Source organism: Athene cunicularia (assembly GCF_003259725.1).
Source record: "Athene cunicularia isolate RWA chromosome 1 unlocalized genomic scaffold, athCun1 chr1_part1, whole genome shotgun sequence".
NCBI lineage: Eukaryota > Metazoa > Chordata > Aves > Strigiformes > Strigidae > Athene > Athene cunicularia.
In genome coordinates, this window is record NW_020799091.1 from 40,879,532 (window position 1) to 40,897,922 (window position 18,391).

Sequence of the window (18,391 nt, forward strand, 5' to 3'; positions counted from 1 at the left end):
ATAATCTAGTTCCAACCCCCTGCCATGGGCAGAGATATTTTCCAATAGATCAGGTTGCTCAAAGCCTCATCCAACTGACCTTGAACACTTCCAATGACAGGTCATCCACACCTTGTCTGGGCAACCTGTTGCAATGTCTCACCACCCTTGTCATATAAAATTTCTTCCTTATGTCCAACATAAACTTACTTTCTTTCAGTTTAAAACCATTGCCCCTTGACCTGTCATTACAGGCCTTGGCAAAAAGCCTCTCTCCATCTTTCTTATAAGCCCCTTTTATATACTGAAAGGCTACAATCAGGACTCCTTGGAGTCTTTTCCAGGCTGAACAACCCCAGCTGTCTCAGCCTGTCTTCATATGAGAGGTGTTCCAGCACTTTGATCATTTTTGTGGCCACCCTCTGAACACACTCTAACAGTCCAATGTCTTTCTTATTCTGGGTACCCCAAAACAGGATGCAGTACTTCAGATGGGGTCTTACAAGAGTAGAGTAGAGGGGGGAAATTCACCTCCCCTGACCAGCTGGCCACACTTATTTTTATGCAGCACAGGATATAACTGGTTTGGGGGCTGCAAGTGTGCATTGCTGGCTAACATCCAACTTTTCATCCACCAGTATCCCCAAGTCCTTCTCCTCAGGGCTACCTTCAATGAATTCATCCTCCATTCTGTACTGATACTGGGGATTGTCCTGACTAAGGTGTAGGGTCTTAAACTTGGCCTTCTTGAATTTCATGAGGTTCACATGGGCCCACTCCTCAAGTCTGTCAGGGTCCTTCCTGATAGTGGCAGGTGCACCTGCCCAATGATAATAGGGCTTCTTGGCTGCTGAAGTATAACAGCCATTGATTGCCTTTGCTCTCAGGGCTTCATAGTAGTTGGGGCCTTCGGCCAATAGGAACTGCTATTGACCACGGGTCAGATTGAGCCTGGGTATAAATGGAGTCCCCTGGGGGAGACATTTTGAGCTTGTCCCCTGGACAGCAGCTGCAGTTGAGGACTCTCTGCTTGGGTCAAAATGCCACCCAAGGAAACTCTTTGAGGTGACTTGAGTTGGAATGCTGCCCTAAGAAGGCCCTCCTTATCTGTTAGGGGAATGATAGAGCATTTTGGGTTGTCATTAAATCCTAAGGAGTTGTTGTTTTGGGGCCACACCTGTTGAACATCTTTATTGATGATCTAGACGAGGGGATAGAGTGCACCCTCAGTCAGTTTGCAGATGACCCCAAGTTGGGTGGGAGTGTTGATGTGCTCGAGGGTAGGGAGGCTCTGCAGAGAGACCTGGACAGGCTGGAGCCATGGGCTGAGGCCAACTGGGGGAGTTTCCATAAGGCCAAATGCTGGGGGCTGCCCTTGGGCCACAACAACCCCCAGCAGCGCTACAGGCTTGGGGAGGAGTGGCTGGAGAGCTGCCAGTCAGAGAGGGATCTGGAGGTGCTGATTGACAGCCGGCTGAACAGGAGCCAGCAGTGTGCCCAGGGGGCCAAGAAGGCCAATGGCATCCTGGCTTGTGTCAGCAATAGCGTGGCCAGCAGGGACAGGGAAGGGATCTGACCCCTGTCCTCGGCACTGGTGAGGCCGCCCCTCGATTCCTGTGTTCAGTTTTGGGCCCCTCACTACAAAAAGGACATTGAATGACTCGAGCGTGTCCAGAGAAGGGCAACGGAGCTGGTGCAGGTTCTGGAGCACAGGTCGTACGGGGAGCAGTTGAGGGAACTGGGGGTGTTTAGTCTGGAGAAGAGGAGGCTGAGGGGAGACCTCATCGCCTGAAAGGAGGTTGCAGAGAGCTGGGGATGAGCCTCTTTAACCAAGTAATGAGTGATAGGACAAGAGGGAATGGCCTCAAGTTGCACCAGGGAAAGTTCAGACTAGATATTAGGAAGCATTTCTTTACAAAATGGGTTGTTAGGTGTTGGAATGGACTGCCCAGGGAGGTGGTAGAGTCCCCATCCCTGGAGGTGTTCAAGAATCGGGTCGATTTAGAGCTTAAGGATATGCTGTAGGTGGGAACTGTGCTAGGTGAACGGTTGGATTAGATGATCTCCAGGGTCCTTTCCAACCTAGATGATTCTGTGATTGTTTGTTATGTGATTTGGGTTGTCATTAAGCCTTAGGAAGTAGTTCTGTTCTCCATTCACAGATATTCAAACCTATAATTTGTGGAGGGCTCATTAATTTTGTTGACAATAAATTTAAATTATTTTGGTGCTTTATTGTTTATTTGAGACCCTCCGTAACATAAATAGCATCCCTTCCTTCTAGTGAATCAACTGCATCACTCAGCTTGGTGTCATCTGCAAACTTGTTGATGGTGCACTCAATCCAACTATGTCGTTTATGAAGATATTAAACAGCATTGGTCCCAGTATGGACCCTTGAGGAAAACTATTCATTATTGGATTCCACTTGGACATTGAGCCATTGACTATAACACTTTGGACATGACCACTATTCAGTTTCTTATCCATCTAACAGTCCATCCATCAAAAACATATTCCTCCAAGTTAGTGACAAGAATGTTTTGGGAGACCATATCACAGACCTTACAGAGGTCCAGTTAAATGACACTTGTAGTTCTTCCCTTGCCCACTGATGCAGTTAATCCATCACAGAAGGCCGTTAGATTAGTCAAGCATATTTTGCTCTTTGTGAAGCCATGCTGGCTGTCTCTAATCACTTCCTTATTTTCTATATGTTTTGACATATCTTCCAGAAGGATCTGTTTCATGGTCTTACCAGTCACAGAGATGAGGTTAACTGCTTGGTAGTTCACAGGGTCCCCCCTTTTACCTTTTATAAAAATGGGCATGCTCTTTCCCTTTTTCCAGTTACAGGAGACTTCACCTAAGTGCCATGACTTTTAAAATAAAATGGAGAGTGTCTTGGCAACTACATCAGCCAGTTTCCTCAGGGACCCTGGTGTGCATCTAATTGGGCCTCATGGACTTCTGTATGTTCAGGTTCTTGAGGTAGTCTCAAACCTGATGTTCACTTATGACAGGAGTGACTTCATTCCCACATGTCTTGAGGTTCAGGGACTGGAGAGATGTGGGAAGAGAGATAACCATTGAAAAGAAGCAAAGAAATTGTTGAGTACCTTAGCCTTCTCCATGTTGGTTGTCACTTTTCTTCTGTCTTATTTACCAAGGAAGAGAACATTTTTTTAATCTTCCTTTTCTGGCCATCATAACTGTACAAGTCCTTATTATTCTTCACATCCCTTGCCAAATTCAGCTCCAGTTGTGCCTTAGCTTTCCTAATCCCATCCCTACATATCTGGCAGTGTCCCTATATTCTTCCCAGGATATATGTCCCTATGCATCTCCTTACACTTTAATTTGACCAGGAGGTTCTTACTCAGCCATATTCGTCTCCTGCCTTCCTTGACCAGTTTCTTACATGGGGGAATCAAGAGCTCTTTCACTCCTAGAATGATGTGCTTAAAGAGCTGCCAGCTCTGTTCAGATCATATTCCAGTGAAGAGGTGAAAAAAGATATACTGTTAAAATAACACACACACAAGATGACAGGACTGTTCTATTTTCTTTCAAGGTTAAATTTTGTTACGAACACATCCTGTTCTTTGTTCAGAATTCTATAGGGGTTGGGGTTTTTTTGGTTTGGTTTTTGGTTTGGATTTTAACAGAGAAGTGCATAAGGATTAAGCCTCTGACTTGCCTTCAAATCCAGTAATAATACCAATAAATCCCCTTGGATTGCTTTGGAGATTTATCGCCTAACCTTATGTCATTAAAATCTAAGCTGTGAAATAGCTGGCATCTGAATTGCATATTGCAAAATACTCATATTTTACAAGTTTATGGTATTACAAGACATGTATCCAAAATCCTCAAATTGCTCCGAGGTTTTCATTTCTCTTCTCAAAGTATAAAAGAATTGAATTTGAATGAAACTGAAATGCAAGATTTTTCTTCATTTACTGAGCAAGCTTGATCCAATGACACCTGTCACTGCAAAACTTAAAGTATGTTATTGAAGTATGTTACCAGAAGCAAGCAAGAAAGCAACATAGCAAGCAAAATAAATCTTACACAAAAGACTCCTGATATAAGCTAGCTAATGTTAGTGATTTAAAGCGGTTTTGTAGGCATTGCCTAGTAATTAAAGAAACATCTGATTCAGTTGCTAAAATTTTGAACATTTGATCTTAGACAATATTTATTTTATTTTATTTTATTTTTCTGACATGCTATTTAATATCAATATCTTTCAATATTCTGTGTTTTAAAACTATTACATTTTATGGCATTCTATTCTCTGGATATAAAAAAACATATTTACAATGAATAATACAAATTTGCACATATGTATTTGACATTGGGCCATATGTACTTCCTCTAGATCTGCCATTTTATCTCATAATCATTACTATAGTAAAAAAAGTAAATCCAGGTGCTGCCAGGAGTGTACTCTAGAAGGAATATTTTAATGTTAAAATATATTATTATCAAATACGTTTTAACACAGATGGATTTTTTTTCTCCTAAAATATTCTGTTATCTTAATTTGAGACACTTCTTGAAATATAGAGAATACTGAATTAAAATGAGCTGAGTGCATGTGGCATCTCTACAGAAATGGAAATAACTAATTATTTGTTTGAGAGAATTAATCATATTTGACAGGAACAACCGATAGTAATAGGTTTAGTTTCCAAATTTATCTAGCAAATGAGGATAATATTAACTTTTTAGTAACAGAGCAAAACATTTGTTTGTTTTAAGATTTATCACTAGTGAGTCTAGACTAAAGTAACTTCTAAATTTGAAAACTGGAAGAATAATTGTAGAAAAACTTGGCACATGTTCCTATTAAAAAAAAAACATTGAAAATAAAAAAGCTATAATAAAAATTGAGCATATTATTTTCACAGGAAAATTTGATTTTCCAGATTCTATTTCTATATAATAAACTTCTAAATTTGGTTATTGAAAATTAAATATGAACACCCAATGGAAGTGGTAAAATTTATTTTTACCGCGTTGTGTACTAATCCAATAAAAGTGTTTTGTTACGAGATTTCATTTCACTGCTACATGTCAGGATATAATCATAGAATGGTTTGGGTTGGAAGGGCCTATAAAGATAATCTAGATCCAATCCCCCTGCCATGGGCAGGCACACCTTCCACTAGGTCAGGTTTCTCAAAGCTCCATCCAACCTGGCCTTGAACACTGCCAGGGAGGGGACATCCATAACTTCTCTGGGCAGTTAGATACAAAGAGAAAAGGAGTCTCTTCCTTGTATCTAAACTAAATCTCCCTCTTTCAGTTTAAAACTGTAACTCCTCATCACTATAGTCCCTGAGCAAGTGTCCCTTCCCATCTTTCCTGTAGGCCCCCTCTAAGAAGTGGAAGGCAACTATAAGATGTCCCTAGAGCCTTCTCTTCTCTAGGCTGAATAACCCCAACTCTCTCAGTCTGCCCTCGTAATGAAGGTGCTTCAGTCCCCTGAATATCATCACAGGCCTCCTCTGGACCTACTCAAACAGGTTCACATCCTCCTGGTTGAGGACACAGAGCTCCATGTGATATCTCTCAACAGTGGAGTAGAGGAGGAGAATCACCTGCGTCAACCTGCTGGCCACACTTCACTTGATGCAGCCCAGGATACAGTTGGACTTTCTGGACCGTGAGTGCACATTGCTGGCTCAGACAATTTTCCGTCCACTAATACCCCCAAGTCTTTCTCGTCAACGCTGGTCTCAAGCCACTCTTCACCCAGCCTGTATCTGTGCTTGGGATTGGCTTGACCCATGTGCAGGACCTTGCATTTGGCCTTGTTGAACTTCACGAGGTTTACATGGGCCCACCTCAAAAACCTGTCAAGGTCCCTCTGGATGACATCCCTTCCCATCAGTCTGCTAACCCCACCACACAGCTTGGTGTCATCGGCAAACTTTTTAATCACTCTATCCCACAGTCCATAACTCCAACAAAGATGTTAAACAGCACCGGTCCCAATATCTACCCCTGAGGAATGCCACTCGTCGCTGTTCTCCACTTGAACATCAAATCATTAACTGCATCTCTCTGAGTGTGATCACACAGTCAATTTCTTATCCACCAGGTGGTCCTTCCATCACAACTGAGTGGTCCATCTGTTAGATCTCTATCTCTCCAATTTAGAGACAAGCATGTTATGCGGAACAGTGTCAAATGGTTTGCACAAGTCTGAGTTAGATGATGTCAGTTGCTCTTCGCTTATCCATTTTGGTTTCTGAGGAGAGGGGCTTCAAAGAGAAGGATAGCAGAGGGGATCCTTCTGAAAGCATCAAAAAACCCACCACAAAACCGCAAGCCAAGAAGGCAGAAGCCCAGGGAAATGGGAGTGCCTCAAGCTGCGCCCCTGCCCCCAAGTGGAAAGAGTGAGCTGCTAAAGAGGGCAGAAGTGACTCAGAGTGTGTGGAGGCTGGAGTGCAGACACCTAACACCCCTCACATACAAGAGCAGCCCCCAGAGAGCAAAAGCAACCAGGAGCTTGCTGAACAGGATGGGCACATCAGAAGGGTGTGGTGCATCAGTTTGCAAGGCAGTTCATGCAGGCAGGGTGAGCAGACAAGGCATAGTCCTTCTTCTCACTGTAGAGCTTATCTGAGTTAGTTGTCATTGTCCTCCACCGGTAGACTGAACCATGGTCTCCACTCACATCAAAACGACCACCGAAAAGAACGTGGCTGACCCAGATGGAGCTGCCATGCAAACATGCAGTGATCCGGGTCCCGGGCTGCAGGGAGTGCCTGAGCCTGTCAGTCCTGCCGGAGGGCAGCAGGGACAGCACCTGTGTGCGCTGCCATCAGCTGGGGGACCTGCTCAGCCTGGTGGCTGCGGTCAAAGAAGAGGTTGAAAGATTAAGAATATTAGGGAGTGAGAAAGGGAAATTGGTTGGTGGAGTAGCACCTTAGCACCCCTGAAGCAAAAGGAGCAAATGGAGGCTCCAAAAGAAGCAGACGATCCCTCATCCTCTTGCTACCAGGCAGAAGGAGGGACCCTAAGAGACGAGGGAGGCTGGAAACAGGTCCTTGCTCATGGAGGCAGGAAAATCCTCTCCCAACCCACCTCACCTTCCATGGTGCCCCTTCACAACAGATACGGGGCCCTGGAGCTTGTGAATGAAGCAGAGAAGGATGAAGAAAATGAGTCAAATAAGAGGAATATGAAAGTCCATCATGGCCAGGACACCCTAGAGCAGGTATTAAAAACAATTCTAAAAAAACAGTTCTAAAAATAACTCCAGAAGGGTCATTGTAGTGGGTGATTCCACTCTAAGGGGTGTCAAAGGCCCCATATGTAGACCAGAGCTCCTTCATGGGGAAGTCTGTTGCCTCCCTGGGGCCCAGGTTAAGGATCTCACGGCAAAACTCCCCACTCTAGTGAGACCCAAGGACTACTACCCTCTCATGTTTTTTCAGGTAGGTAGCGATGATATTACCAGGAGAAGTCCTAGATCAATGAAGAGGGATTTCAAGGCCTTGAGAAAACTGGTTAAGGAGTCAATGGCACAAATTGTGCTATCCTACATGCCTTCAGTTGCAGGGATAGATGAAAAAGATTACAGGAGAAGTGAACAGATAAAAGTGTGGCTCTGAGACTGGTCTTATCAATGGGGCTTTGGATTTTTTAATCACAGGTTAGTATACAGGACACCAGACATTTTGGCATCAGATGGGATCCTCCTGCCCCAGAGGGGAAAAGGATCTTGGGGCAAGAGATAGCTGGGCTCATTGAGAGAGCTTTAAATTATATTTGAAGGGGGAAGGGTACAAAACTGATTCTCCCAGACGTAAGACCCACGGTGGATTATCAGAGTCTGTGGGCTGTTGTGCCAATGATAACCCTCACCCTGCCATCTCAGTGGAGGCAAGAGATGGAGAGATGCAGCACAACAAAGATGCAAGGGATATTGATGGATCAGTAACCATGGTAACACCTGTGAAAACTGAGGCTGAACTTGGGAGTCTAAATGCAAAAAGGTGCTGGGGAAAATTAGTCCATCTGAAGTGCATCTATACCAACGCACACAGCATGGGTAACAGACAGAAGAATCTTGAAGCCATGATGAAACAGGAAAATGATGATGTCATGGCTATTACAGAAACATGGTGGGATGTCTCCCATGACTGCAGTGTGCCAGTTGATGGGTACAAGCTCTTTAGAAAGGACAGACAATGAAGGAGAGGTGGTGGCGTGGCACTCTATGGTAGGGACGGTTATGATTTCTTTGAGCACAAGTGTAGTGAAGACAGGGTGGAGTGTCTTTGCGTTAGACTCAGGGGAAAGGCCAACAGGGCAGATGTTGTAGTAGATGTCTATTATAGGCCACCCACCCAGGACAGAGAGTTGGATGAAATATTCTACAGGCAGTTAGGAGAAATCTCATGATCACTTGTCCTTGTTCTTGTGGGAGACTGTAACTTGCCATATGTCTGCTGGAAATACAACACAGCAGAGCGCGACCAGTCCTGGATATTCCTGAAGTGTGTAGGAGATAACATCCTGACACAGCTGGTGAGAGAACTGACCAGAGATGGTGCCCTGCTGGACCTCCTCTTTGAAAAGGGAAGGACTGGTGGACGATGTAGTGGATGTGACTTTGTCTTCTTTAGGCACTAGCTTGATAGAATCCCTTCAGAGATGGTCCTGAAGGGTATAGGGCTCCAGAAAGGCTGGACACTCTTTAAGAAGGGTTAATGGCTCAGGAGCAGGCTGTCCCCAGGTGCTGTAAGAGAAGCTGGTAGTAGAGAAGGCCACTCTGGCTGAACAGGGAGCTTTGGCTGCAACTCAGGGAGAAAAGGAGCATTTACAGCCTTTGGATGAAGAGGCTAGCGAGTCACAATGATTACAAAGATGCTGTGAGGCTATGCAGGGTGGAAATCAGGAAGTCTAAAGCACAGCTAGAAATTAATCAGGCTTCAGCAGTCAAAGATTATAAGAAATGTTTCTAGAAGTATGTCAACGGCAAAAGACCAGGGAGAGTCTCCATCCCCTGCTAGACGCAGGAGGAAACATGGTAACAAGTGATGAGGAGAAGGCTGAGATGCTTAATGCCTTCTTTGCCTCAGTCTTTAATAACAAGACCAGTTGTACTGAGGGAATCCAGCCTCCTCAGCTAGAAGACAGAGACTGGGAGAACAACCCCCCCACAATCCAGGAGGAGACAGTCAGTGCCCTGCTGCATCACACAGACACACACGTCTATGGGACCAGATGGGATACACCCCGAGGGTGCTGAAGGAGCTGGCTGGGGTGCTCGCCAAGCTGTTTTCCAGCATTTACCAGCAGTGCTGGCTGACCGGGGAGGTCCCAACTGATTGGAAATTGGCCAATGTGATGCCCATCTATAAGAAGGGTCGGAAGGATGATCTGGGAAATTACAGGCCTGTCAGCTTGACTTTGGTACCCGGGAAGCTGATGCATCAGCTCATCCTGAGTACCATCACACAACACATGTGGGACAACCAGATGCTCAGGCCCAGTCAGCATTAAAATACTTTCCAAATAGTCATACTAACCAGATGTCCTGCTTGTCTCTATGGATTGCAGTAGCTATTGCTGACTAGCTCAGCATCACTTCTGACTCACTGGCCCAGTTATACAGATGCAGAGAGCAATGTTTGTGTAAATCCTTAAGGTCTGACTAAATCCAATGGACTGTAGGACCTGATGGAGTTGTCCTTCGTGTTGTACTACCATGCACATACATGCACACACATACACCTTCTATAGACATAGTCAGCTGCCCCTAAACTAACAAATAACAGTGCCTTTACTGACAGCAATTTATAGCCTTCCACCACTGATGTGGGAACAACAGAAATGTCCTGATTCTGCCCTTACTTACTGCCTGGTCAAAGGCTGCTAGAAGATCTCACCACACCCCAACGCACATACAGAATCATGGGTCCCACCAATGTCTTGCTTGGAGCTCTGGTCTGTCCCTCCATTACCCAGTCCTCAGACCCCTGGTCTCTGGACCATGCAGCTATGGCACCTCTGGTAACTCAAACACCTCAACTTCAGGAGAATTAATGCTCTCTTGTACATCTATGCCAGAAAACCAGGAACATCAATTTATATTTTTGGTGAATCAAGAAGACAATTCCTTATTTATCAACATTAAAGGCAGACCAAGTTTGAATACAGGAAGGATATTTTGATCTCAAACGAATTCCTCAAATTACTCCCAGTTCTACTAAATCTCTTCTGTCACCATCCTATAAATCAACCAGGCCCTTAAATATAGTCAGGCCCATCAGCTACTAGAGGGATCTCACTGTAGAAACAACTCTCTAGAAATCCACATGGCTGCTCTACTGGCTATTCAGACTTAGTTATCATATACTCTGCTGTCAGCATTGCTGCAGATGTGAATTTTGGTCTTATTCTCTGAACTGTTCAGCTACAGTCTGGCCTGTATGCAAGGTTACTAGAGGGTCTAGGGATGTAGGAATCCTTGTTTGTGGCAACATGCAATTTTATCACATTTAATTCTTTCAAAATCTCTCACTTACAGGGCATGCTTTCATTTAACAGCTATACAGTCATGCTACCTCTAACATTATGTTCACCTGCCATATCCTTTTCCCTCCCCTTTCCATTTCATTTGCTCCCTGTTATAATCATCTGTCTCACTTGCAGAATGGATAGTAGAAGAGGTTAAATGCACTTGAGCTCCTTCTCCATCTGCCTGCACTGCAAACACGATGGAGAAAATCATAGTAAGGTTGACTGCACAAGTAATCCATGTCCGCTTACTGCATATTTTAAATCATGCAACTTTGCTATTTTGTGACTTGCTTTTGAGTGGGATTGTAAAAGAGGAAATTTTTCGTTTGTGGTTTGGTTTTTTTTTTCCTAACTGCTTTGTACTTCAGTCAACAGATAACTTGTTAAGGGGTTAGTTGGTTCTAACTCCTCCAAGAATCAGGGAAGACACACTGTTAATAAAAACATGTTTTGCCCCCCATCCAGTAGCACCTGAAGTATATTAAAGTCAGATACAGAAAAAAAAAAAAAAAAGATAGCTAAATCTTAGCTTTACCCTAGAGGATTGGTATTTCCAACAGAGCTGTATCTTCAAAATACTGTATTCCAAAATTTCACTTCAGGAGGTTTCAAAGGATTTGATGTTTTCCAGAGATCACTCTTCCTATCACAAACAGTGGAGATGATATTACTTCAGATACAGTGAGGTCCCATAGGAATAAAACATGATCAAAGATTTTTTTCTTGCTTTTATAGTTCTTTTCTGTGGCAAATAAGGAGCAAATGTGAACTGAACATTTGGTTTGCCTGAGGCAAGCTTATGAACACAGCTCCACTCTTTTTGCAGCTTATATTGTCCTCTCTTTGGATTTGATAACTCTTCAAAATAAGCCAAGGTTCTCTTCTCTGGTGTAGCTGTCAGCTTCTGTAGTGATCCTCTCTGTACTGATTCTTTTCAAAAAAATGATACAACGCAATTGCACAAAACTGCATGTTCTTAGAAGAAATAATGAGGGTGTGCTTCAAAGAAAAAGTCAGTTCCAACATAGAAATAATTTGTTTTGCATTCAGTCTGTAACATTTAGACTAATAATTATATGCAAGTAGCGGGGGAAAAAAAAAACAAAACCAAACATAATCTTCCACAGTAATTATCATTATGCAGTCTAAACTTTTTGGTACAGAATAGAGGAAAAGATTGTAATTTTATTTTTTGTCTGTCTGGAGTTTAAGTTTCTTTGTAACAAACTTTAGCCTAAAATATGTTAAATGTATAGTAAATCCTCACCCTCATATGGAATGCAAGCTATCTTTTAAAGAGCTTAACCTGGCTATATTTTCAGCTTGATTTCCTATGCAAGTTGAGCAAGGAATGTAGTCTTAATTAACTGATGATGCTGAAGACCTGGAACATTGATCACAAGGGTTTTTTTGTTTTGTTTTGTTTTGGGGGATTTTATTGCAAGGTGAAGAGTCATGGGAGGGTGGTTCAATTTTATCAGAGAACAAAGAAATGAAAATTATCCAAGGGAAAAAAGTCTCTGTAGGCATGTCCTGTGTGAGGCTTTTCTATGCATTATTAAATGCTGTGTTTCTATACATACACACACACACATATGAATGAGTATATATATATAGCTATAGGTACATAAATTGCAAGCTCTGTCATTACAGAATTATGTCTCAATACAGAAATATTTGATGTATGATATAAACAGAAATACTAGAAAAAGTAAATTTATTCATAACATATAATATTAGAAACCAAAGGTAACTGTCACATATGTATCTATTTCAAAAGCAACACGAATCCACTTGTAGGGATTCAGCAATTTGTAACTCACTAACATTACACCAGGTAAACATGTTTTGTCTCAAATAAATCTTTCTTTTTTTTTTTTTTTTTTTTTTTTTTTTTTTTTTTTTTTTTTTTTATTCTCAAAATATATTTCAGTATAATTATTCCATGACATTCCAAGTAGCATTTAATTTCTTTGTGAATTAATTTCTATTTTCAGTTCATATACTGTTCAACATTGTGAACAGGTATGGTGTTACTTACATATTAATAGTGAGAATTAATGATGACAGTTTATGACAGCTCTGTAAGGCTCTGTAAGGAGAAATACAAAGTCCTGCATCTGTGGAGGAACAACCCCTGTCACCAGTATATGCTGAAGGCCACCAAGCTGGAAAGAAGCTTGGCAGAAAAAACCCTGGGGGTCCTGGTGGACACTAGTGAGCTTCTTACAATGAAGACTAAAGGTGTCCTGGGCTGCATTAGACAAAATATTGCCAGCAGGTCAAGGCAGGTAATCTTTCCCCTCTACTCAACACTGGTGAGGCTGCACCTGGAGTGTTGTGTTCAGATCTGGGCTCCCCAGGAAAAGAGAGACATAGACATACTGTAGAGTCCAACAAAAGGTGACAAAGAAGATGAAGAGACTGGAGCATCTATCCTATGAGGACAGGCTGAGAAGTCTGGAACTGTTTGGCCTGGAGAAGAGAAGTCTCAGGGGGAGATGTATATAAATACCTGAAAGGAAAGTGGAAAGAAGATGGAGCAGGCTCTTTTCAGTGGTGCCCAGTGAGGACCAGAGGGAATGGGCACAAACGGAAACACAGGAGATGCTGTCTGAACATCAGGAAACACTATTTTTTTGCTGTGAGGGTGACCAAGCACTGGCACAGGTTGCCCAGAGAGTCTCACTCCTTCAAGATACTCAAAAGCAGTCTGGACATGATCCTGGACAACTGGTTCTAGGTGGCCCTGCCTGAGCAGAGAATTTGGACCAGATAACTTAGAGGTCTCTTCCAACCTCAAACATTCTGTGATTTTGTGATACTATGATATCTTTCCTCTATTGTATGCCTTCCTTTTTTAATTCAAACACTATATTTCTATTCAAGACAAGATCCTGTGAAGCTGACAACATTTGTTTTCAGAAAGGCAAAGGTATTTATATATATTTTTTCATTCAGCTTAGATGAGGGCATGACAAGGTATAATGTGGGTGTGATTATTTTTTTTTTCAGAGAAGAAGTAAATACTAATATAAACTTCAAAATAGATTTAGTATGTTACAAGTATTGTCTTCAACTCATCCACCAGTTTTGGAGCAGTTTGTGAAATACAATGAAGACTGAGGTGTAACACATAACATAAGGAAGGGAAGCTGTGGTACAGCTCAGTGGCAACCTCAGACAGTGAAAGGAACATCACTGTTCACTACAGAAAGAGTTATGCAGTATGATTGTGAAATTTAGTCTTGGAGATTTACCAAAAATCAAAAAGCATTAGTCTCATGGAGCAAGGGGTCTCTGTGTGAATTATAGAAAATATAATTTGCAGTGCCATTTTTTAAGACAATGCAAAAGGAGTGAATGATTAACAAGGAATATATAGATTAACAAAAAGGTGGATGACATGACAATTTTGATGGTATTTTCAGAAATGAGGAATTTGTTCAGCTCATTGAATCATTTTAATTAACCAGGTTTCAGCTAGGTAATTACAAATGTGAATCAAATGTTATAAATCTTTCAAGAATGGAAATTCCAATTACAAATAAAGACAAAAAAATAGAATAATGTAAGGCTCTGAGGATGGAGGGACACTAAAATCCACAAAACTAATGTGAGGACTTGGGGGATTTGTCATTTGCAGCTGGCTGCCTATGGCTTGGATGGGCATAATCTTCACTGGGTAAACAACTGGCTGGATAGCCGGGTCGAAAAAATTGTGATGAATGGAGTTAATTCCAGTTGATGACCAGTCATAAGTGGTGTTCCCCAGCACTCAGTACTGGGGCCAGTTGTGTTTAATATATTTATCAATGATCTGGACAAGGGGATTGAGTGCATCTTCGGCATGTTTTCAGGCCATACCAAGTTGGGTGGGAGTGTTGACCTGCTTGAAGGTAAAAAGGCTCTACAGAGGGATCTGGACAGGCTGGAACGATGGGCTGAGGCTAACTGTATGTGGTTTAAGAAAGCTAAGTGCTGGGACTTGCACATGGGTCACAATAACCCCATGAAACACTGCAGGCTTGGGGAAGAGTGGCTGGAAAGCTGCCTGGCAGAAAAGGACCTGGGAGTGTTGGTAAACAGACAGCTGAACATGAGCCAGCAGTGTGCCCAGGTGGCCAAGAAGGCCAATGGCATCCTGGCTTGTGTCAGCAATAGTGTGGCCAGCAGGGACAGGGAAGGGATCTTACCCCTGTCCTCGGCACTGGTAAGAACACAACTCAAATACTGTGTTCTGTTTTGGGCCCCTCACTACAAAAAGGACATTGAATTACTGGAGCGTGTCCAGAGAAGGGCAACGAAGCCGTTGAAGAGTCTAGAGCACAAGTCTTATGAGGAACTGGGGCTGTCTAGCTTAAAGAGGAGGAGGCTGAAGGGAGTCCTTATCACTCTCTACAACTACCTGGAAGGAGGTTGTAGTGAGGTGGGTCTTGATCTCTTTTTCCAAGTAACAAGTGATAGGACAAGAGGAAATGGCTTCAAGTTGCACCAGGGGAGATTTAGATCAGATATTAAGAAAAAATTCATCACTGAGAATGTTGTCAAATATTGGAACAGGCTGCCCAGGGATGTGGTTGAGTCACCATCCCTGAAGGTATTTAAAAGATGTGTAGATATGGTGCTTAGAGACATGGTTTAAGTGCTGGACTTGGCAGTGTTAGGTGTACAGTGGGACTCAATGATCTTAAAGGTCTCTTCCCACCTAAATGATTCCATGATTCCATGATTATATTTTCCTTCAATATGTTGTTTAAAAAGAATTTGGTTGTTTTGTCTTCAGTTTAAAATTAACCATTTGTCTTAAAATAACACAACTATTTCTATATAAATTTTCATGAAACTCTATTGTAATTGTAGAAAATATAAACACTATATATAGAGATCCTAAAAATAGAAGTGTACAGTACAGTAAAATGTACGGGTTTTTTTTCAGCTGTTCTGATTTCAACAGCCAATTCTTGGGTTTTTCTAACCTTAGAAAATGCTCAGCAACCTCCGTGAAGTATTAAAAATAAAAATATTAAAATAAATTATATAATAATAATATACTCTGAAGTAATTTTGAATTCATATCCCCAGAGTTAATTGATAATTTTCACAGATTATGTGGCTGACTGAAAAAATAGAGAACTGGAACCTGTGAAGCAAGAGGATCTTTCCATCTAATTTTTAGTATTATCTGGAAAACATAAATAAAGCATAATGAGAATGAACTGCTATTTTTCTGTATAGTTATAATCATACTGGTCCAGTTGCTTTCAACCCTTTCAGTAAGTAAGGGAAGATCACTGAAGTGGCTGTCTTGCTTTAATTTAACAAATCACTTGGTGAATTCATGCAGCACAGATCAGATTTTATGATTTTACTATATATTATTGATTTATATTCTAACATTGGGGGATAATCAGTATAGATCTGCTGAAATTGTACTTTATATGTTAAGTATGTGCCAAAAAGAAGCTGTAAGTTGCAATAGCTCGTGGCTTTAAAGACATGAACTGAAATGAATGATAAGGCATTTCTGTAAATTTGCTATTAAAGTATATCAGGTAATGGTAGATTTTACCCCTTACAGATGGTTAATTATATGACTAAAATAGATGCTCTTTCTGTAGTCTGTAAATGTCCTCTATGTCACTGCATCTCTATTTTAGCAACTGTTTATTTAATTTTGAAACTGCAAATGTTTCACATAATCTTCCATCACTGAAAAGAAATAGATCTTCAGTTATGACAACAGTTTTGATACCCAGGACAGTGGGCCCTAAGTGGTAAAACTATGGAGGAAATCCAAAAATGAATAATAGCTTTAAAAAAAATAATAATGTTTTTAGGGATATCTCAAGCCTACTGAAGATTGACATTAATTGTAATTTCTCTTTAAAGATCTGATCCTTAATATCTACCAAGTAAAAAAGTACTAGATTTCAAAATTATGATATTAATTCATGAAATAAATTTCTATTGACTTAGGTAACATTCCATTGGCGTCATTGCCTTCACACTGGAGAAAATTTTTCAGCATGAAATCAATCATCTATTACAATACCTCTCAAATGATATTTAGAATTGAATAAGAGGGAAATAAAGTGTTTCTGAGGGAAGAAAAAGTCTATGACTAATAACTGCATTTGCTTATTCACCTCATTAGTAGGCTTAGAACATCATATATTTCCATCTTATGCTCAAAACAAACAAGTATGCAAACTACAGTTAAGAAACGTGGCAGTAATAATTTTTGTTGCAGACAATAGTTATCGCTGTTATTATCCTAAGACTGAAAAAGGCTGGTAGAGTTCTTCTTTAGTTTGGACTCTGCAGGGCAAATTTCTTCTCGTTCTGCCAGCCACTGCTATACAACTCATAGTAATTTGAAATATTCTGGAAATCATATTTGCTTCCAGGTTATTCAAGATTCTTTTCAATTTTCCCCTCCTTCTGCATTGTAAAAATAGGAAGCAACACAGTAAGGAAGAAGAATTGCCAACATTAAAGCCTGAAGTTAAAAAACAATAAAAAGCAATAACAAGTGGCTGAGAGTCTGTCTTTTATAGAACAGATAGTGAGGAGAAGATATGGACTCTTTCCTATTGCTTGAGGTATACAAAAAACAAGACTTTTTGACTGAAAAATATTCCAAACTATGCTCTTTAGGGGTAATCCACCAATTGTATACTTATATTGGAGAGGGAAGTACTGTGAAACATAGGTCTAATGTTCCATCTGGCTTGCAAGCAAAATGTATATGGTCATGTTAAAATGCTCTGTGGTGATTGTGACACAGACAGGAGTGCATATATAGTAAAAATTTTTTTGTTACCTGTGATTGTCTTTAACCAAATAAATGGGAACTTCAGTCTTCCTGACAGTTCAAAAATTGGAAAGTTCAAATTCATGCCACAGAGGCTAAAAGACTGTGTGTCCGACCTTCAGATTTTCCCACAACTGGGATCTCGTATAGCACCTTTTTATTTTCACACGAGAAGAGACAATCTTCTGCATAACAGTCTGAGCTGCTGCAGTGAGCATACTGCTCTTCTTGCCTGCCCACATTGTGCCATCTCACCATCCTTTCTCTCCATGTTGTTCATACTACAGCTTCGTTTAACATGTACCAGAAAAATCTTCATGACATGGTTTTTGACTTTGTATCTTCACCATTCCTTTTGTAGTAGCTATTTCTGATCATTACTGTGGGAGGCAATAATGTTTTTCCATCACCCTTTGCCTTGCTGATGTATGTGGTTTATCAGCCTCACCATAGGTCACTTGCATCATGTACACTGAACCATGCATATACTGAAACAATGTGATTCAAATGGTGAATTAAAGATAATATTATAGAGTACATAGGATAGGATGTTATATTCTGTTTTAAAGTGCTAAGAAGACAAGATAGTAGTTTTTCAAGATAATGACTTATGAAATATGTTATTTAAATCAATATAATCTAGAAATACTCTGAAAAGTACATTATTATATTTAGTGGTAATGTTTTACAGAATGTTTGCATAGAAATAGTAAGCTTAAGTGATATAAGAAACAAAAACCTAGCCTTCTGAGACTTGGAGTGCAATTATCTTCTTAAGGTTGTTCACCCACTACTTTTACAGAAAAATTTTGATGATAAGATGAAGGAGAAAACTTGTAGTCATGACAGTGAAGCCCATATAACTTTTATGGGCTTCACTCTATTAATGACAATTTGATTTAAAATTTTATCAATAAGTATATAAGAATAAGATGGAAAAAATATGCAGAAAGACCAAATGTACTGAAAATATGCCAAATTCTTCACTTCAGAATAGTCTTATTTTACAAGTCTCAGGGAAAAAAAACAACCAACCAAACAAAATAC

The 18,391-nt window shown here is 40.9% G+C and overlaps 1 protein-coding gene across 1 annotated transcript in view; it reads right to left on the minus strand.

The window, feature by feature from the left end:
* Positions 1-539: 539 nt before the first annotated feature.
* The window catches only part of KLHL1 (kelch like family member 1), a 237,967-nt gene continuing 220,115 nt past the window's right edge, over positions 540-18,391 (minus strand). Inside the window, exon 10 of the mRNA XM_026867823.1 lies at positions 540-905. Coding sequence (XP_026723624.1) covers positions 540-905 — 366 coding nt within the window. The remainder of the gene's footprint in view (positions 906-18,391) is intronic.